Source organism: Rhinatrema bivittatum, chromosome 11 (assembly GCF_901001135.1).
Source record: "Rhinatrema bivittatum chromosome 11, aRhiBiv1.1, whole genome shotgun sequence".
Taxonomy (NCBI): domain Eukaryota; kingdom Metazoa; phylum Chordata; class Amphibia; order Gymnophiona; family Rhinatrematidae; genus Rhinatrema; species Rhinatrema bivittatum.
Window position 1 is genome coordinate 65082619 of NC_042625.1, and position 21237 is coordinate 65103855.

Here is a 21237-nt window from a genome sequence, read left to right on the forward strand (position 1 = left end):
TATTCTATTTATTTGTTAGGCTTTTATATACTGTTGTTTGGTTTAGCCGTCACAATGGTTACAAACATTTAAAAAACATACAAATTCCAGTAAAATATATAAAAAAAATAAAAGTAATAGTAAGAACACAGTAATGAAAATATAAAAACATAATATAAATCTATGGTCTTAAGAACAATTAATAAATCAGATTAAAAGAATACAAAATAAATAAAATAGTCTATAAAAAGTATAAAAAAGCACTATGCAAATCATGGTCATAAGAACAATTAGTACATCAATTAAAAATGTGCAAGTTAAGTAAAATAGTCTCTAAGAAATTGTGGTAAATGACATTGAGAGATTTTAAGCAATGCCTGCTCAAATAGCCAGGTTTTTGAGCGCTTTTTTAAACAACTTAAAGATCCTTCGGTTCGGTTTGTTGGTGGACAACTGAAAGTCAGTCAGTTCTTTGCCGTGAGACCAAGCAGTTGCAGGTCAGTTCCCAATGCTTTCATGCTACACTGGAGTGTCGGTCCACACCTACCCTTCAATTCCACTCATCCCCAGAACTATGCAGAGGATTCTTGAGGACAAGGTGAGGGTTATAACTCACAGCCTCAGCTTGGTCTTGTCAGTTGTGGTAGGCATTACACTAATATTTGTGCATACAGTACTGACAGCTGAAGAGAAGACTCATGCAAAGTGAATTTTGAAACAAAGGAGACATTGCTAGTAGAATAAAGAAGGCACATAAGAAGTAGGGTGCTGGGTCCGATGGACCATTAATCTGAACCAGCATAGTATCAGCAACAGTGGCCAATTTGGGCCATTTGGAATTTCCCTGTAGCTCGCTCCCAGAAACAAGAGGTGGCGATCCCTATGTCTATTTGGTTATTTATTAATGGACCATGTCCAAAACTTTTTTTTTTAAATTATATTAACCCTAACAACAGTTTAATTGGTCATTGCCTGAAAAAAATGCATATTCCAAAACAAAATCTAGTAGAACAAAATGGGGAAGTGATGTAGAAATAGGATTAGAAGAGGAAGGGCCTAAGCCCTGCCTCGGCCAGGCTGCTGTTTTGAAGATGTCAGCAGCGGCTGCTGCAGCTTTAACCTCTGTCCCCTGCTGATCTCAGCACGGCGGTCATGTGACCAGAGAGCAGCGGCGGCTGCAGCTTTAACCTCTGCCCCCTCTCCCCTGCTGATCTCAGCACGGCGGTCATGTGACCAGAGAGCAGCGGCGGCTGCAGCTTTAACCTCTGCCCCCTCTCCCCTGCTGATCTCAGCATGGCGGTCATATGACCAGAGAGCAGCAGCAGCAGCGGTTGCTGCCAGGCAAAGTCCAGTGCCTGTCAGCCCCCGGGAGCAGAGGAGGCGCCGGTCCCATACCTGTAAGTACCGCAGAGAGGGCGGGGAGCCTGCAGGCAGCAGCAGCTTTACGCTACGGGAAGAGAGCTGGGGTTCCAGGTCTGCCTAAGGTTTAGAGTTGTAGTAAAACTACTCCAGCGCAGCCACTGCTGTCCATTCTGCGATTTCTTTTTGTAGCTGAAACTTGGGCACTCCTGTCTCATATCCTTCTTTGTCTCTTGGGTTTTTTAGTTTCTTTTAGAGGTTGTTCCCGGTTTTTTTCCCTCTGGGTCTTATTAACCACAATGTATCTCCCCTATACATTAGAATACCTTCACTTCATAGTTACTTTTAATGATAATGGATGGTTCCGATAAACGATAATCCAGTTTATGAGCCTTGCTGGCTCCCGATACAGCTCGTCACAGAAAAGAAAGCCTAGTAGTGGACCTGATAGAAGACAAAATCAGTAACAATTCAAGAAGGCTTGGTATAAGCACAGACGATCTCTAGCTGTGAAGAAGTAAGGGAAAGCCAGAAATCAACTGGTGTCTGTGGCATTTCCTAGGAACGAAACTGGGCAGACCAGATGAGCCTTATAGTTCTCATCTCTCATAGCAGTTTATTGTATGAGTGTCTGACAGAATTGTGGGCCTCTCTCAGTAAAATAAAAGCCTGTGGTATCCCAAGGGCCACAAAATTCAACCACTGTGGCAGAACTGCATGGAATTGCAGGAGGCCACTGGCAAATCCAGGGGGTAACAGCTGGAAGGAGGAGGAGAGTGGAGTTCAGCAGGTTAGTGAATCCCGTGACGGGAAAATACCTCTGCAAAGGTGATCCAAAAAATCACCACACAATGGAGGCCCCACATCACGGGGCTGCCATTTATTTACAGGGCATGAGAGGCCTGCATCACTCTGTCCCTTTTTGAGGGGAAAAATTCCCCTCTCCCCAGCACTTACAAAACTTTCACAATGGACCTAATGGAGCCCGGAGTACCCCCTAGAACTCCAGGCTTGGTGTGGCCATTTTTAAAGTGATGCTGGTCAGCCACAGACTTATAGGTAGTGACCTTCATTTTCAGTTTTTATTTTATTTTGCCTGGGAATTTAAATGTTAGAACAAAAAAAAAAATCTGTGGAAAAATGACTGTTATAATGCACAGGAGAAAAATCTGTGGAAAAGTCATTTTCCCACTGATTTCTTTTTTTGTTCTAACATTGAAATTCCCAGGCAAAAAATAAAATAAAAACAAAGGTCCTTACTTTATAGGCAATGCTCCAGTCCACACTGGACTACCAGGGAGGGACATTTTGGTAAGTACTTAGGGGGCTGGGTCAAATGGAGGGTAGGAGACATTTTTTCTCAAAGGGACCAGGCCCAAGCTTTGTAATCTTTTTTTCATGTTACTTTTTTTAGGTTGTGGGAGGGTGGAACAGGGGGTCTCAATAGACCGACGAGGTTTGTGACTCTACATGGGAAGGGGGGGACAGGGGTGAATGCATGCCACTGACCATTTTAAAAAGATAATGGCCCCAAGATGTAGGACCACCATCAGATGGTGATTCATTTTGCATCCCCAAAACGATGGTATTTTTCTCTGCAAAAGTTGTATATTTGATGATGTCTTATCCCGGATCTCTCAATACAGTCTTCAGATGCTGAATTAGCAGCAAGTGTCAGGAGAGGGCTAGCTACAATTAAATAAGTCATTTACTAAGGGCTTTACCTCATCTTAACACTGGTGGGAAAACACCGCAGGATTCATTAACCTGCAGGCAGAAGTGGCTGTGGGCTGGGATTTACTAACCTGTGGCCAAAAGTGTTCTGTGTGGTTGACACCGGGCCCAGAGCGCTCGAGCCTCACCGGACCATGCAGGATTTTTTTTTTTTTTTTTTGTAAGTACTGGAGTGGAGGCGACTTGAGGGGGGGGGGGGGGGGTGTCTTTTTCTTAAAGTGGGTGGAATTTGGAAAGGGGACAGAGAAGGGGACTTTGTAATTTTTTACATTATTTTTTTCTACTTTGGCACCATGCAGGCCGCTGGGACCTTTAAGGTTACATTCCAGGAGGGGTCGGGACACGTGTTAACATCCCAATACTTCCACGGAAAGTTAGTGGACCCCCCCCCCCCCCTCCTTGAGGGGTCGCTGACTTTTTTCAAGTCAAATAACGCAGCTTGTGAATTTTGAGGCAAGCTGCGTTATTTTGCTCTTTCTGGTTACGGTTAACGTTATAATGCTTCTGTTCCCTGTAAACCGATTTGATCTGTATCATGAAAGTCAGTATAGAAAAGCTTTAAATAAATATTTGATTTGCATAGGATCAACTTAATGAAGTGATTTGCATGCAAGTCAGCTCGTTATGATACCCACATTGCACTGTGTCTTTAGAGGGAGTGACAGCACACAGTTTTTGAAATGGCACACGTTATCTATCACCCTTATTGAATTGTAGCTAGCTGTTTCCTGACACTTACTGCTAACTCAGCTTCTACTGAGAGATCCAGGATAACACAAAATGTCAAATAGGCAACTTTCTTTTGAATGTGCCTTGTTAGAAAATGAGAAACCTTTTTCTGGGAAAAATAACTTTACTATAGTGGGCTTTCCCCCTTCCCTTAATCAACTAACTTTTTTTTTTTTTTTTGTTCATCAAAATAAATGCACTTTAGTAGAGAAATGGTACTGAAGTTTGAGGAGGGGGTGCCATTGAACTGGGTGAAGGCACGTGCCGTGGTTAAGAGAGCGCAGCCATTGAAGTTTGTGGAAGTGAGTGAGTGTGGTTACAAGGGGGACTTCCTTTAAGGAAGAGACAGGATGGAGGCGGTCCAGAGAAGGGCGACCAAAAAGGTGGAGGGTCTTCATCGAATGACTTATGAGGAGAGATTGAAGAATCTAAATATATACACCCTGGAGGAAAGGAGGAGCAGAGGTGATATGATACAGACTTTCAGATACTTGAAAGGTTTAATGATCTAAAGACAATGATGAAACCTTTTCCATTGGGGGAAAAAATCAGCAGAACCAGGGGTCACAATTTGAAACTCCAGGGAGAAAGACTCAGAACCAATGTCAGGAAGTATTTCTTCACGGAGAGGGTGGTGGATGCCTGGAATGCCCTTCCGGAGGAAGTGGTGAAGACCAAAATTGTGAAGGACTTCAAAGGGGCGTGGGATAAATACTATGGATCCATAAAGTCTAGAGGATGTGAATGAAGAGAAGAGGCATGGGGGTAGCTTATGGGAATGACAGCTACTATCTGGAGATTAATACCCTTATTCAATAAACATTCTCACTGTCAATGCGACTCCAGCATTGCTCTATGCTTCAACGGCAAGAGAAAATGTAGTAAAAAGGATTTGCATTCACAAAAACGGGGGAGTAGCTTACTTCTTACGGCGGTTACTACCCCAAACCAAATAAGTCTGATACTTCACTTTCAATGCATATCCAGCATAGCTCTCTGCTTCGGCAGGAGGAAAAGAGGATTTATATTCAGGCAACAACCAACAAGGACTGAATTACATAGTCTGGGTAAACAAATAATTATGAGTGTAGCTTGCTTGTTACAGCAGTTACTACCCCTAACCAATTAAGCTAGATATTTCACTTAGATGCAGCTCCAGCACTGCTCTCTACATCAGTGAGGGGGTGGAAGGTAACTAGAACCAAAATGTTACTAATAAGGGCCAAGAGTAACAGATAAGTATGAGAGAAAAAAAAGTGTGAAAGCTTGCTGGGCAGTCTGGATGGGCCGTTTGGTCTTCTTCTGCCGTCATTCCTATATGTTTCTATGTCAACATATCATTAATAGTTTGAATTAATCCTAGTTTATAATTCCCTATTAACATGCACAGACTTGTAGGCCCTTTTTTAAGGGAACATTTCGCAGAAAGCAATAGGAGAGAGATTTAATCTCATAGGGCTTATTCACCCTGATTAACTGAAACCATTTGACATTGACATGGAAATGGACAAATATAGAGAATTAAAAAAGCAGTGAGTTCTAAACTGAAATACAGGTCAGGATTTCCCACCACCATCTCTGATCCTACCCTCAACAAGCTTATTACCGTAAGTTCTTTGGGTTCCCTGATTGTGCAGAAACTCAAATTAACGTTTAATACAAGGTTAGTCTTCTCTTTTTCCTGCGAGTCAGCACAGGTTGATCTTTAATGTCCAATCTAGTCCTAGGATGAAAAGCTATGTACCCTGACATAGTAACATTGCGAATGACAGCAAACAAAGACCAAAGTAATCCATCTTGCCTGCCCAGCAAGTCTTCATGAATTTTGTTTTTAATTATTTTTTTTTAAAGGTAGTAGCAACTGCTGCTCCATGCAGGCTACCCCCAAGCCTTCTGTTAAGGGTAGTAGGAAGACTGCCTATCTCTAGGTCTTCCTAGTTATCCAACCCTAGAGACGGGCAGTCTAAATTTTATCTAGAACTTTGTTACCTTCTGTCCATTCATCAAACCCTGCCTCCCTCTTATCATTGCACTGCCTTCTGTCATTCACTTATATTTTTTGGCAATGTCTTCTTTTGATTATTCTATTCTAACATAAGGAAGGGATAATTAGCTCCCAAAAGTTAGTTAAGAAACCCTCACAGGTGCTGGCCTTCCTGGGAGCCCAGTTCAATGCAAGGCAAGAGAAGGCCTTTGACTTCCCAAAGGATGAAAAAACAGGTGAGAGAATTCATGGTCAAAGAGCCTGGAGTCTGGGCATGGCTATAGGTGCTAGGGTCCGTGGCAGCCGTAATAGAGTTGGTCCCTTGGCTATTGGCCCACGTGCGTCTTGGTCCCAGTATTTTGAACGTCAAATTCAGGTGCCAGGTCAGGTAAAGAGGAGCCTGGAATGGAAGCTCTTCTAGCACAAGATGCAAAGGGGAGTGAGCTTGGAACCCATAAACTGAATCAGTCACAAAAGATGCAAGCCAGAAGGGCTGGGGAGCTCACTACAAGGGTCAGGTAGCTAAGGCGAGAACTTGACACTGTGCTGCCTTTTAAATAGCCTGGCAGGGCTGATGTGATCAAAGGGAGCTGTGCTGGAGTTCCTGCCATGGGGCTTTTATCTACGGCGTAGAGGCGCCTGCGCTGCCTATGTGGCAGCATCGGTGAACAGTGTGAATGGTGTCCTGGAGGCTTGGTGTCAGCATCTGCAGTGTCAGGGCGAGTGTGGTTGGTCGCGGGGCTCCCCGCAGCCGGCCAAAATATTACACCCCTTTTAAGTCAGGACTGAACTGCATTCTACAGTTCTTACAGGACAGATTGGACAAGGGCCTGGATCTAAATTCAGTGAAGTTATAGGTGGCAGCCTTAGCCTGTTTATAGGGGGCAGGCAGATAGGAGCTCAGTAGCATCACATCTGGATGAGGTTAGGTTCTTACAGGGGTAACCCACACATCTGCCCCCCCCCCCCCCCAAAATCCATCCACTGATTCCAATATGGGAACTGGGCTTGGTGCTCTGAGCATTAGCTGCAGCCCCCATTTGAGCCTCTGAAGAAAAGTTTGCTAAAAGATCTCACACTTAAGACAGCAGCATTCCTAGTGACAATATGCTCAGCCAGATGAATTTCAGAACTACAGGCTCTGTCCTGTAGGGACCCGTATTTAGTAATATCAAAGGAGACCATGTCCTTCTGCTCAGTACCAGCGTTTTGCCAAAAGTGGCGACGAGGTTCCATATGAATCATCTTTTGGAGGGTGGACTGCGTGGGACATCTGGAGACACTCCATCTTTTGGATGTTTGGAGACTGCTATACCTTGAGTTTACAAATGGGTTTTGTAAATCAGATAGACATTTTGTACTCTACATTGGCCCTAAGAAGGGACAAGGTATGTCCAAGGACTCCCATTGCTAGGTGGATCAAAGGAGCCACTGCCTCAGCGTATGCGTGTGTCTATGTATAGACACATACATTTTTTTAATATATATTTTTATTGATTTCAAAACAGAGTCAAGATATACTTAAGGAAGAGCAGAGGGTATGAAATACAAAATAAGTCTCTTAGATTTTCTTGTGTTATCTACCAAACGAATCCCCATTATTTAGACCTCAGTAGGGGTAGAGAATAAAAAGAAATATTAAGAAAAAACATAAGCTTTCTTAATATGGTCCTAATTAATTTCAGCATTTGACTGCCTGGAACACACTCATTCTGTAAAAACTCCCTCCAATGGTATAGGGTCAAAGAACATGTACCTAACTCCCTGGAACTTGACTGCACGTTTGCATGAACATTTCAATAGGGATATTGTGCCCATATCTAGCACGTGTTGATTTTTAAAGAAAAGCTTCCTACTTTGTTGAGTTTCTCTTACTACATCCAGGAAAACTGAGATCTTTTGTACCGAAAAATTAGGATCCTTAACATGAAAAAAAAACAAAAAACTTAAGGTCCATTACTTATCCGATTCTTGGGAATATACTACTAAAAGAGTAGCTCTATCTTTGATTTTTGAATCTGATTGCTCCAAGAAGCCAGAAAGATCAAAAGAATCAATAGTAGATGCAGCTACTGCCGCATCTGAAGAAACAATCCTGGAGTTGGACAACTAGCCCATCAATCAGTTGTAGAGGAAATGGCTCTTAAAAGAGCAAAGAAGGCAAGTATATGTTCAAATAATCCACCAGGAAAGGATCCCAGGCAATTTTGCCAAAACAATGTTTCAAAACTCCATGCTTAATGCATGTATTTCTATTCAACAGTTCTAAATGGTTCAGTACTTACATGAAAGTATGCAAAAACTGAAACCTTTTTCTTCTGACCAGTGAAGGTGCATCCGTGGATCCGCAGCCGCTCTTAGATGCTGAAACATATATGCAATCTCATTAGTTCCATCTACGAACATTTGATACCACTGAATGCTTCATCAAAGTATGCCGTATAGTTTGGTTGAAAGCCAGTAGCCTACGCAAGGATATCCACAAAAAGCAGTTTTGGTCACCACATATCAGAAAAGGCACAGAAAGGGGCAACCAAATTAATAAAAAGGATGGAACAATTCTCCTATGAGGAAAGGCTAAAGAGGTAAGGGCAGTTTGGAGAAGAGGCAGCTGAAGGAAGATATGATAGAGGTCTATAAAATAATTAATGGAGTGTAATGGGTGAACGTGAATCAGTTGTTTACTCTTTCAAAAAGTACAAAGACTAGGGGACATTCAATGAAATTACTAGGTGATCCATTTAAGACAAATAGGAGAAAATATTTTTTTAACTTATGATTAAACTCTGGAATTCATTAATGGAGGATATGGTGAAAGATGTTAATGCAGCTGGGTTTAAAAAATATTTAGACAACTTCCTGGAAGAAAAGTCCATAAACTACTATTAAGGTTCCCAGTCTCCCAGTTTTACCATGGGAGTGTTAGTAATTTTACAGGAAAATATAACTAAAGCTATTTAAAATTAGAATTAAAAAAATATAAATCTTTTGATACAGTATTGCCTGTGAAGGCCTTCTTTTTTTTAAACTTCAACTGGTTAAGAAACTTTGACCCCTACGGGACTCCTTTGATTTTTGTACAGTTCTTCAGTCTCTGGTGCTTAACAGCTTGGATTATTGTAACACCATTTATGTCGGGCTTCCTCATAGCTCTATAAGCCCATTACAGTTGGTCCAGAATGCAGTGGTGTGAATTCTCCCTGGCTCCTATACTGGCTAGTCCTCATTGGCTCCCATTATATGGCGAATCTTGTTTTAAGATCTCGGTGATGGTCTGAATTTAGTAAATTAAAGATAATCTCAGCTGGGTGAGCTCTGTTTTAAAAGTCTATCGGTCTCTACTATCTACACAAAACAAGCTACTTGGAGTTCCATCAGTAAGACTGGCCCGTCCTAACATCACCAGGGATCGAGTCTTTTCTGCAGCAGGGCCCATATTTTGGAATTCCCTACCTTGTGTAAAATCTTTTAAAAAGGCTTTAAAAACCCACCTTTTCAAGAGGGCCCGAATTACAAATAATTAGCTGAGATTGTACGGTGTTTGTTTACTGCATTTTAATTTTGTTATTGATAGTTCGTTTGCCATGATTATTTTGCATGTTCCAGTTGTGAACCACTCTGAAATTTTTTATGATGTATGCGGCATACAGATTTGTAATAAACTTTTAAATTAGTGTGCATGGCTCACTTTTTAAGTGACCTGACTGCTGCCAGATGAGAAGACTTTTGTGTGGCTGAGGAGATCTAATCAGAGCTTTGCTGCCTGTGATCTTTTCTTCTCTTTCAGGAGCTGAGCATTTCCTGGAGCTGCTATAACTGCTCCGCCCTGGTGTAGATCATGGGGCAGTGGTGGCTGGTGTGGGTCCTCAGTTTCCAGGCTCTTTCTGTCCTGGTGCAGTCCTGCGGTAAGTGACTGCTGTCCATGCACTGCTCTGTGCTAAAAGTCAAATATGTGAGAAATAAAAACAGGTGGAGTAATCGTGCCGAAACATCTATGGGTGGAAGGTGTTTTTAAGAAAAGAAAGGGAAGGTTTATTACGTTTAAGAGCGTTTTAGTTATCCATAGATCCTGCTTCTGCAGTGTGGGTAAAGGCGAGGTTTAAATTAAGACAGTGTGTTTTCCCTGTTCTTCTAGATTGCAAATTGGTGCCCTGCACCTTTTTCTCTAGTGATCGGTAGCAGCTGCATTGTGTAAGAAGCCTCATGCAGCAGAAATGCTGATTGACTGATCTGGCTTATCCCATGAAGTAAATGGCCAAATGCAGGAGAATATTTTATTTTGGAAGGAAGCTCTTGTTCATTCTGTATGTTACTGCTCTAGAAGTCCCAGCTCCTGCCCTCTCGCCTGAATTGTAAAATAGCGTGACAAACCTGATCACGTTGTCTTCATTCTGATTGGTTGATTTATTGGTCATACTCAGCAGCTGACTGGCTGCTGGCACTTCAGACCAGCAAGCCAACTAACATTAGCTGCTGGTTATTCATGAGTCGGACCTGGTGTGTTATGGCTGCACTGCCTTTGAAAGCTGAGATCTCCTGTCCTTAATGACACTACTTGTGGCCCCTGTGGGTAACAGTGCAGAAGGTAGACTGGAATTCTTTGTAGCCGGATACCTTATATCAGACCAACAGATGATTATATTTATTTATTTATTTACACTTTGACTTTTACAATAGTAGTTCAGAGCAGACAACAAAAAAATATATAAATACTAAGCAATCATAGCAACAATCATAGTCAATATATATAAAACAATCATACTCAAAAACAGTATGTGAAATAGTGAGAAATCATTGTCAAGAACAAAAACCAAAAGCTCTACAATAGGAAATTAAGGCTTAAATTACAAAAACAGAAACAAACTTTTCAGCCCTGAGCCCGCTCAACCATTGAAAAATTAAGGAAAAGCTAACTAATACAAAGAGTATTTTTTTTTTTAATTTTTTTTACAACTTTCTAAATATCAATAGATCTGGTGTCAAACTTCTCTGGTAAAAGAATTGCAGAGAGAAGGGGCCCATTTTCTAGGAAATCGTTTTTTATCAGAGGGGACCCGAAGGAGGGGCCTCCTGTGAAGATTTTGCAGGAACCTGTCTCTAAGATAAGTCCTCTGAAAGGTCACACGTGCTCTCCAAAGCTCACATGGCATCATACCTGCACAAGGTTATGCAGCTATAGGAGAATCCAGTTTTCTCCAGGACTGCTATAACTAGTAAAAATCTGAGGGGAAAACAGAATCCAAAGCATGGGACGTGTTCTTTATGGAACTGATAATATCACTACAGTGACTGTCCTGTGGTTGGGTTACATCTGCTGAACACATCCTGAGCTTTGTCATCCATGTTCACCATGCAGTTACTGACTGTGTAAAAGTGAAGGCACTGCTCCTTTATTCTTGGAGATGAATCCTTTACACTTATCGTATTGGGCAATGAGTCCTCTATTCCTTGGAGATCGGCAGGAGCCTTAGCACTAAGTTGGTTCTTTAATTTTGTGTCACTTTTATGTCTCAGCAGACAAGAAAGCTTTACAAAGGAAGGTCAGAAAAAGGGCTGACCGATCCTTTGCCTGTCCTCCTCCATACAGGACCACAGCATGGTGCTACTGTAGGGCTGTTAATGAAGCTGCTGGTTTATTTGAAACTTGACCTAGGGAATGTTCACACAATCCATTAATAACCATAAAAACAGGATCCTTCAGAGGCTTTTTAGAGGCAAGAGGACCTAATATTTGTGTGAAGAAGGATCATCCGCATATCTGGGCACTCTCCGGATTTGTGAAATCTCCAAGTCTCCATAGATGCCAGGAGTGTCCCAGCCCCTCCCTTCTTGTTTCAGGCACACTGCCGGGGAGGGGTTGCATTATGGAGCAGAGTAGCTGCTCTGTGCTCTCTCCATGTCAGCTTCATGTCCTCTCCTTTCTGCTGTCTTCAGGACAGGAAGGGGGGAGAGGCTGGATTAGGGAGCCAACTGTCTCCTCTTTGCTCTGTCTGCTCCAGAATCATCACACCCTCCCTTCCAGTTCTCTGCACACTGCCTGGCAGTGGAGGGGCTGGAGCAGAGAACATCCCTCCGTTTCCTGCTGAGTCAAATTCCTTTAGCCCTGTATGCCCATGCCTAGCAAGGCAGAAAGAGCTGGGGGGAAGAGGAGAGTACTGGGATCAGGTTTGGGAATGGTGGGTAAGGTTGGGAGGGAAAAGATATAGAGAGAGAAGTTCCCTGTACGTACCAGGATCAGTCCAGGACACCTGGGTTGTGACTCCGCACCAGTAGATGGAGACAGACTAAAACTTGTGGGCGGAGCCATATATGCCCCTGTGCCAGTCACAGCCCCTCAGTCTTACTCTGTCTCCAGTAGATGGTGCAGGTCCGGTCACAGCCCTGCCTGCCCTGGTTCTGGTACTCCGTCAGGGTCGGTTCTTTTTTTATTCCTTTAGGCCAGTTAGGCTACGTTGTTTTCTGTTTGGGTAATTTTCCAAATTGTCCCTTAGGTCCCTTCGCCCTGCCTCCCAGGGGGGTTGTGAGGTTCTGAGGGGACCACCCCCCCCTGGTTGAGGCCGCTGCTAGGGTCGAGGACCCAGCTGGCCTAGTAGCAGCGTCAGGGGTGACACCGGGGAGCCCGGTTCACTCACCCCTGCTGGATTAGGGCTCCAGGACCGTGGACAGCGACAGGCTTTTTTGTTAAAAAAAAAAAAAAAAAGGTTTGGTTTTATTTTCTGCCGGCTCTCTCTTGCTTCGCGGCGCCGCTCGCAGGGGGGGGCGCCGCCGAAGGGGGGAGGCCGTTCGACTTTTTTTCTTCAGTTTTCGTCGCTCCTGCTGCTCCGTCTTCGCGCCTCTTCGCCGGCATGCCTCGCGGCTCGGTCTGCCGGGCCTGTGGCTCGGCGCGCGCGCGTCTTTCGCGCGAAAGTCTCTGCGCGGCCTGCATCCCGGGCGGAGAGGGGTCGTCGGGGGCGCCTCGGGGGGCTCGTTCTCGGCCCGCGCGATCGCCTCCGCGCGGGGGGGGCGCCGTAGAAAAGCCCCAAGAGCTTTTCCCGATCAGCGCGGGAGTGGCGGCCATTTTGGCCACGGGCCGCGAAATGGCGCGGGACTCGGCAGGGCCTTCGGCCTTGCCTCCCGCGCTTTCCCCGCAGCGAATCGCGGTCGGAAGGGGTCCCTCGGGGGACACAGGGTCCCCGGGGAGTCCCGATGATTTTTCATCGGATTCGGGCTCTCTTTCGGAGGACCTTGCGCTTTTGTTGCGCAAGGTCCTAAAATACAAAAAAAGCAAGCGCGGCCGGAGTGAGGCTCGCAGAGCTCCACCGCTGAAGAGGTCCCGGAAGCCTTCGGGGGTCGCGGAGGGACCCCAGGGCACCTCGCGGGGGAAGCGGCCTCCACGTGGCGTCCCACAGGAGGCCGACACCGATTCCTCCCCCGAGGAGGACGCTGATTCCCCTGAAGAGACCCAGAAGGGGCCCGACGATGTAGGAGCGGACGGCTCCGCTACGTCCGGCGTAGCCAAAGGCTCACAGGCTGTGGAAGGAGACGATCCCAAAGTGGTCAGGCTCTTCCGTAGGGATGAATTGCCACCTCTAATTCCAGCTATTATCCAGGAACTGGGAATAAACCCCCCTCCGGCGGTGGTTCGTCAGGAAGCGAACATGGATCCGGTCCTGTTAGGCCTCACGGGTCCAGCAGTTGCTTTTCCGTTCCATTTTTCCTCAACAGACATCATGTTCCGGGAATGGGACACCCCGGAGTTAGGGTTGAAGGTCAGCAAGGCCATGGACAAACTTTACCCGCTTCCGGAGGATGCGCTGGACCTTCTCAAGTTTCCCAAGGTGGATTCGGCGGTTTCGGCGGTAACGAAAAGATCTACTATCCCGGTTACGGGTGCTACAGCCCTTCGGGACCTTCAGGACAGGAAGCTGGAAGTACAGCTCAAGAAGATTTTTGAGGTTTCAGCGCTAGGAATTCGGGCCGCCATGTGTACGAATTTCGCTTTGAGAGCGGGCTTACGCTGGGCTCAGGTCCTTCAAGCCAATGCGGACCTTTCGGCAGACGAGGCAGCGCAAGCGGATAAGTTGGAAGCGGTAATAGCATATGGCGCAGATGCACTCCACGATCTACTGCGCACTTCGTCTAGATCCATGGTGGCATCGGTCTCGGCTCGCCGCCTCCTGTGGCTACGCAACTGGGCGGCGGATGGCTCTTCAAAGGCTCACCTCGGGGCGCTGCCATTCAAGGGTAAATTGCTGTTCGGCAAGGAATTAGATGACTTGATGGCTTCCCTGGGGGAAAATAGGGCTCTCAGGTTGCCCGAAGATAGATCCAGGTCGCGGCCTTCCTTTTCAGCCAGGTCCCGCTTTCGTGGGCCCAGGAGGGCGCGGCCTCAAAGGTCGTCCGGGCACTCGTTCAGGTCTTCCTCCTCCCGTACCCCACAGTGGCAGCAGCAGCAGCAGCAGTCCTTTCGTGGGAGGCGTTTTGGTAGACCAGGGGGTGCCCTGGCCATCACGGCGCCCAAGTCTTCACAATGAAAGAGGGTCGGCCCTTCTCCCGCAGCAGCCTCGGCACGCTGTTCCCAACGTCGGGGCGCGGTTGCTGTCGTTTTACGAGAGATGGGCCGGAATAACGTCGGACCAGTGGGTCCTCACCGTGATAAGTCACGGCTACGCGTTAGATTTTGCTCGCATTCCAGTGGACAAGTTCCTTGTGTCACCCTGCAAGGCTCCCGAGAAGAAAGTGGCGGTGCTAGACACCATCCGCCGCTTAGAGGACTTGGGAGCCATCTCCCCCGTTCCTGTCAGCCAACAAGGAAAGGGCCGTTACTCCATTTACTTCATAGTTCCAAAGAAGGACGGCACGTCCCGACCAATTCTGGATCTCAAAGGGGTGAACCGATGCCTACGCGTTCCTCGCTTCAAAATGGAGACCATCCGGTCCGTCATCGCCGCGGTCCGGCCAGGCGAGTTCCTGGCCTCCCTGGACCTCACGGAAGCGTATCTTCACATAGGTATCCAGCCGTCATTCCAACGCTTCCTCAGATTCTGCATTCTGGGTCGGCATTACCAGTTTCGGGCGCTCCCTTTTGGGCTCGCAACGGCCCCTCGTATTTTCACGAAGGTGATGGTCGTGGTGGCGGCGCAACTGCGCCGAGAAGGTCTCCATGTCCATCCGTACCTGGACGACTGGTTGATTCGGGCGAAATCCGAGGATCAGTGTCGGATGGCGGTGGCCAGGGTCCTCCATCTGTTGCAGTCCCTGGGATGGGTGGTCAACTTCAGCAAGAGTCATCTGACACCAACGCAGACCCTGGAATATCTGGGAGCTCTTTTCGACACAAAGCAGGGCAAGGTGTTTCTTTCCCTCGAACGGATGGTCAAATTGCAAACTCAGGTACAACGCTTGTTGTCTCTCCGCCAACCACGAGTCTGCGACTACCTTACGGTCCTAGGGTCTATGGCTTCCACGCTGGCGCTGGTGCCATGGGCGTTCGCTCATCTGCGACCTTTACAGTCATCCTTGCTTTCCCGCTGGAAGCCGGTCTCGGAGGATTTCCACTTACCACTTCCTCTAGCGGGACACGCGAGATCCAGCCTGCGTTGGTGGCTGGACCCCAGTCACCTTTCCGCCGGAGTCTCCCTCCTGGTGCCCAGTTGGACAGTGGTGACCACGGATGCCAGCCTCTCCGGTTGGGGAGCGGTATGCCTAGGGAGCTCAGTTCAAGGCCTATGGTCGGTGTCGCAAGCCCAGTGGTCTATCAATCGCCTAGAGACCAGAGCGGTCCGTCTGGCCCTGCAGGCTTTTCTACCATTGCTGAGGGGAAAGGCGGTCCGAGTGTTGTCGGACAATGCGACCACCGTGGCATACATCAACCGGCAGGGGGGGACCCGGAGCCCCCAGGTGGCGGAGGAAGCTCAGCGCTTGATGGCCTGGTCGGAGCTACATCTCAGCAACCTCGCAGCGTCTCACATTGCGGGAGTCGACAACGTGCAGGCGGACTATCTCAGCCGTCATCGTCTAGATCCCGGAGAGTGGGAGCTGGGGGACGAAGCTTTTCTTCTCATTTGCGAAATGTGGGGAGTGCCCCACATGGATCTGATGGCCACGTGGCACAACGCGAAGGCCCCGCGATTTTACAGTCGACGTCGAGAGCGGGGGGCAGAGGGCATCGATGCGCTGGTGCTTCCCTGGCCGACGGATGTGCTGCTCTACGTGTTTCCCCCATGGCCGATGATCGGCAAGATTCTACGGCGCATAGAGTTGCATCCGGCCAACGTGATCTTGGTGGCACCGGAGTGGCCTCGCCGGCCGTGGTTCGCAGACCTCGTACAACTGGCAGTGGCGGCACCCCTTCGGTTCCAGGGAATGGCGGCCCTACTCCATCAGGGCCCCGTCTGTTTGGAGGATGCGGATCACTTCTGTCTCGCGGCATGGCTTTTGAGAGGAATCGACTGAAGAGAAAAGGTTATTCAGATGCGGTGGTGGCCACGCTACTGCGTTCCAGGAAGCAGTCGACGTCTTTGGCTTACGTCCGTGTCTGGGTTGTCTTTGAGGACTGGTGCGTGCAGCGCGGGGTGGACCCCACTTCGGCTTCCGTCGCTGAGGTTCTGGCGTTCCTCCAGGCGGGTCTGGCCAAAGGTCTGGCGTGCAGTTCCCTACGAGTCCAAGTGGCGGCGCTGGGGTGTTTGCGAGGTAAGTCTCTGGCGATTCACCCGGATATTGCTCGTTTCCTTCGGGGTGCTAAACACCTTCGCCCCCCGTTACGTCTGCCTTGTCCGGCTTGGAACCTCAATTGGGTTCTCTCCGCTCTATGCATGGCGCCGTTTGAGCCCCTGAAACGCGCGACTCTTAAGGATCTCACTTTAAAAACGGCATTCTTAGTGGCGATTGCCTCGGCACGGCGTGTTTCCGAGTTACAGGCCCTGTCCTGTAGGGAACCTTTCTTGCGTATCTCTGAATCGGGGGTTTCCTTACGGACGGTCCCTTCCTTTCTACCGAAAGTGGTCTCGTCTTTTCACGTTAATCAATCGGTGGAGTTGCCCGCCTTTGCGTGCGGAGACTCCTCTGCTACTGAAGAGAGGGAGTTACGGAAGCTTGACGTGCGGAGATCCCTTCTCCGATATCTGGAGGTCACTAATCCGTTTCGGGTCACAGATCATCTGTTTGTACTGTTTTCTGGACCAAAGAAAGGAGCTACAGCGTCCCGCACAACGATTGCTCGTTGGCTCAAGGAGGCCATTGGTTCGGCTTACTTGGTGCGGGGCAAACCTCTTCCCGTGGGGCTGCGGGCTCACTCGACTCGTTCTCAAGCAGCGTCTTGGGCGGAAGCTTCTCAGGTGTCGCCTCAAGAGATTTGTAGGGCGGCCACCTGGAAGTCGTTGCATACTTTTATCCGGCATTACCGGCTGGATGTCCGGGCTACCGATTCTGGGGGTTTTGGAGAGAGGGTACTCCGAGCGGGACTCTCTGCTTCCCACCCTCAGTAGGTTGCTCTGGTACATCCCAGGTGTCCTGGACTGATCCTGGTACGTACAGGGAAAGGAAAATTAGTTTCTTACCTGATAATTTTCGTTCCTGTAGTACCAAGGATCAGTCCAGGATCCCGCCCGCAGTGCTGCGCTGAAGTAATGGAGAGTCCGCTCTGTGTTTTTGATTTGCTCTGTTCCGCTTGTTCGCTCTCTCGGTTGGAGAGTCCGTTTCCAGAAGGGGTGTTTCTTTCCCCGTTAGTTAGCGGTATCTAGTTTGGTTTACTTCTCTGGTTGTGTTCTACTTTGACATTCCGTAAGACTGAGGGGCTGTGACTGGCACAGGGGCATATATGGCTCCGCCCACAAGTTTTAGTCTGTCTCCATCTACTGGTGCGGAGTCACAACCCAGGTGTCCTGGACTGATCCTTGGTACTACAGGAACGAAAATTATCAGGTAAGAAACTAATTTTCCTATGTGAAGGTTGGTGGGGGAGGGGGATAGAAGAGAGAAAGTTGACATGCAGGCCCTGCCCTTCCCCCACTAATCCATGCTGAGTTTTAGTAACTGCAATTTAAAAGTTTCCAGGTATGATTATCAGATAATTCCAGGACATTGAGAGAGGCTGAGTCAGTCCTAATGTTGCAAAAAACAAAGATGTTCACATGTCACATGATGGTGGCTTCATGTTTATTTGAATGTATGAAAACCAAGTGTGAGAGAGAGCAATCAGCGTCACATATATTCCAGTTTGTTCCACTATGGCACGCTGCATCAGGTCACCTGTAAGAGGTCAGTGGCGCCTTGGGTTTTGTTGTTTTGGCAGAGATTCATTTTGCAATCCAGGATTGGATTGCTAGCTGGCTCTGTTTTTAACTGCAGGGACTTGCAGGACTGATTTCTCTAAGAAGGGCAGAACTACAGCTCTGTAGATGCAATAGAAGACTGGGCCAGGTTAATCCTGTCCCATCTGCCATGGAGTAATCCTGTAATCCTGTGCTTTAAATGATATTTCCTCTGTTCACAATGTGATATTTTATTAGTACACATGTCAAATAGTAATACCCATTATTGCTTTATATATTTTACCTATTTAGTTATTTGTGAAATCTTCCTGTGTCTACAGTACTTTATATGTTTGTGTGTGTTATATTTCCTTTGGTGTTTAAACCTACATCATTGCAAGAGCACCCAAACCCAAGAACATAAGAAATGCCATGCTAGGTCATACTAAGATCCACTGAGCCCAGCATCCTGTCTCCGACAGTGGCCAGTCCGATTCCCAAGTGCCCGGCAGATCCCAAGGAAGCAGGTCTGGTTCTTCTATTCCCAGGGATAATGGTGGCTTTCCTAAGTCTACCCAGTTGTTAATGTTTTATGGACTTCCCTCCAGGAACCTATCCAGACCTCTCTTAAACCCCGTGAGGGCAGGCACCTTCACTGTGTCTTCCAGCAGCAGTGAAAAGAGCTTTCTGTGAATGTTTTAAACCTGCTGATGGTTTCATGGAGGTTTTTTTTAATATTTGAACTGAGAAATAACCGTCCTTTATCCATCCACCCCACTCCACGCATGATGATATAAACCTTTATCATGTCCCTTCTCAGCTGTCTCTTTTTCAAGCTGAAGAGCCTTAACTTGTGTTACCTCTCATCCTAGTGGAGTCATTCCCTCCCTTTTCTCGTTTTTTGCCCTTCCCTGCACCCTTCTAGTTCTCCTGTCTGTTTTTTTTGAGAGGGGGGCGACCTGATCTGCACATAGTACTCAAAAGAACGGTATCACCATGGTTCAATTCGGAGGAGTTTGGTTTTATTCTCCTTTCCTTTTTTTTGGATCGTTCCTAACATTCTATTTGCTTTTTTTGACCACTGCCAAACTCTGAGCTGCTGCAGATTTCAGTGTATTAGCCACAAGAATGCCACTGTCCTTTTCATGGGTGATGGCTTCTAATATGGAACCCAGCATCGTGTACCTGTAGCTGGGAATACTTTTCCCTGTGTACGTCACATTGCATTTTTCCACGTTAAACTTAATCTGCCATCTAGCATGTACTGCTGCGCGGAGCCTGGAGAACCAGCTCCATTCGAATCCCCAGGGTGTAGCTAGCACCCAAGTGGCCCAAAAAATGCTCAGACATCCCCCCCCCCCCCTCCCGGCTCCCTGCTGGACTTCAGAGTCAGACCAGGGGTCTCCGGGGAAGAAGACGGTCCAGGAGGGGTTCTGGACTAGACGCACTGTGTTAGTGCTGTGTCATCTCTTATCAAACCATTCTTTTCCCGTGCTCCATCAAGCCTCAGGTGGCCGCAGGGCTTTCCCGCAGAGGGCCCTTTAAATTCAGCTGGGAGACGCATGGCTGCCTAAGGAGGACATACCTCACCGCGGAGCAGCAGTGTCCCAGCTGCAAAGGGTGGCGTGCAACTGGCGTTGAATGGGGGCGTTCCTGACTGGACCGGGGTAGATGTAAGAGTGGCAGTCCATGGAGCTAGTCCATGGACTGCCGATCATAACACTTTCATTAAAAAAAAAAAAAAAGTCTATGGTACCTAAAGACTGGAGGATTGCTAATGTAATGCCATCACATCACACATTGGCATAAACCAATGAGTACAGCATCCACTTCAGATCTGTCTGTGTATATTTTCCCCATCCCTTATACATCACTTCATCTGTCCTCAAAAGCTTATGCTTTAATAAATTGATTAGTCTATAAGGTGCCACTCGACTCCTGTCATTTTTGCTACACCAACACGGCTATCCCTCTGAAGATTTTTCTTTCCATTTGATGATATTTATGACAATGTTTTGAACAGGGCTGCTTCCAGAAACATGCTTAAAGAATTTTTAATTTCAGCATCTGGAAGGAGACCTGCCTTCTAAGAAGCTATAATTATACATGTTTAAGGCAGTAATGATAATTGTGTTGTCCTTATTACCACCTGCTAGTTCAGTGATTAATACGAGATTCTATGTTGAAATCCAGCTGACGCACAGGCAGCCATTTTCTTTGCCACTTCAGTGTGATCTCAGTGACTTTTGTTCTTTGTCTTGTGGACTCCTCTGAATTATAAATGTCGCAGATATACAAAACAGTAGGTAAAAGACAGCTGCTTCACTGCTTCACTCTGAAGTGAGACATAGGTCATCCATAACATCCCAAGTAAATATCTTTCTGTGGGACTGGTGGATTACATATTTAAATGTAAAATTGTTTAAAATGGGACCATCTGCTTTAGTTTGTGGAGTTTTTAGTTGCTTCTGCCTTCCCCGGCACACACAATTTAGAGCCAGAGAACCCAGAGATCTTTGAAGGAGTGATGCATTAAGCTGATTCATGGAGTGTGTAATGGCTGCGTCCATCCATGAATTGTTCCTTGTGTTTTGGTTTCTTCTGTAAAGACATCCCCGTGGATAATGCCCGTTTGATCCAGTCCCTGAATCTGAAGCTGCTGAGAGTGACTGATGATGCCTCTGAGAAGGTGAACCCCAGTGTGTACCTGGGTTTGCGCTTGGCTGAAGTGCACAACCTGGAGCGAGAGGCGAAGTACCTGCAGAGATTGAGAGCAGCCTTCCAGCCGGCCCTCAGCAGGTACTTGCCACTGGTTTAGGCTTCTGAGCTCCTTTGTTTCTGGGATATTCCTCCTTTCACCCTTCCCCCTCTAAAATAGCAAAGCTTTTGTCACTGGCATTCTTATTAACAGAGCCACTAAATATCCTACAAATGTGTTCATATATATTGAAATGCTACCAAAAAATGCAAATCTGTTTCCAGAATCCAGATTAATCCCTAATTTGTGTGTGTGTGTATACACAAGTACATAACTTGACGTGCAGAAATGCACACATGTTGAGCTAAAATATAGTTACAATCAAAGGGGGAGTCCGACTAAGCTGTGTTGGGCATTTACTGCGCATTAAGGGGTAGCTTTTTAAAGAAGCGCGCACGCGTCCATGTACACGCGCTAACTGGCGCACACACATGGATGTGCCAATTTTATAACGGGCGCACGCA

At 47.0% G+C, this 21237-nt stretch overlaps 2 protein-coding genes across 3 annotated transcripts in view; one reads left to right on the forward strand and one right to left on the reverse strand.

Moving 5' to 3' along the window:
• Positions 1-8089, reverse strand: part of LOC115072923 (synergin gamma-like) — a 34504-nt gene extending 26415 nt beyond the window's left edge. The window contains exon 1 of the mRNA XM_029570935.1: positions 8071-8089. The gene's annotated coding sequence lies outside the window, so the exon portion shown is untranslated. The remainder of the gene's footprint in view (positions 1-8070) is intronic.
• Positions 1-21237, forward strand: part of TCN2 (transcobalamin 2) — a 54381-nt gene that overhangs the window by 3756 nt on the left and 29388 nt on the right. The window contains exons 1-3 of one of the 2 annotated variants that reach the window (XM_029570927.1): positions 1212-1376; positions 9573-9690; positions 20625-20814. In XM_029570927.1, the coding sequence (XP_029426787.1) occupies positions 9624-9690; positions 20625-20814 (257 nt within the window). In that variant the 5' untranslated portion in view covers positions 1212-1376; positions 9573-9623. Of the gene's footprint in view, positions 1-1211; positions 1377-9572; positions 9691-20624; positions 20815-21237 lie in introns of those variants that run through there. The other variant, XM_029570928.1, reaches the window with a different exon arrangement.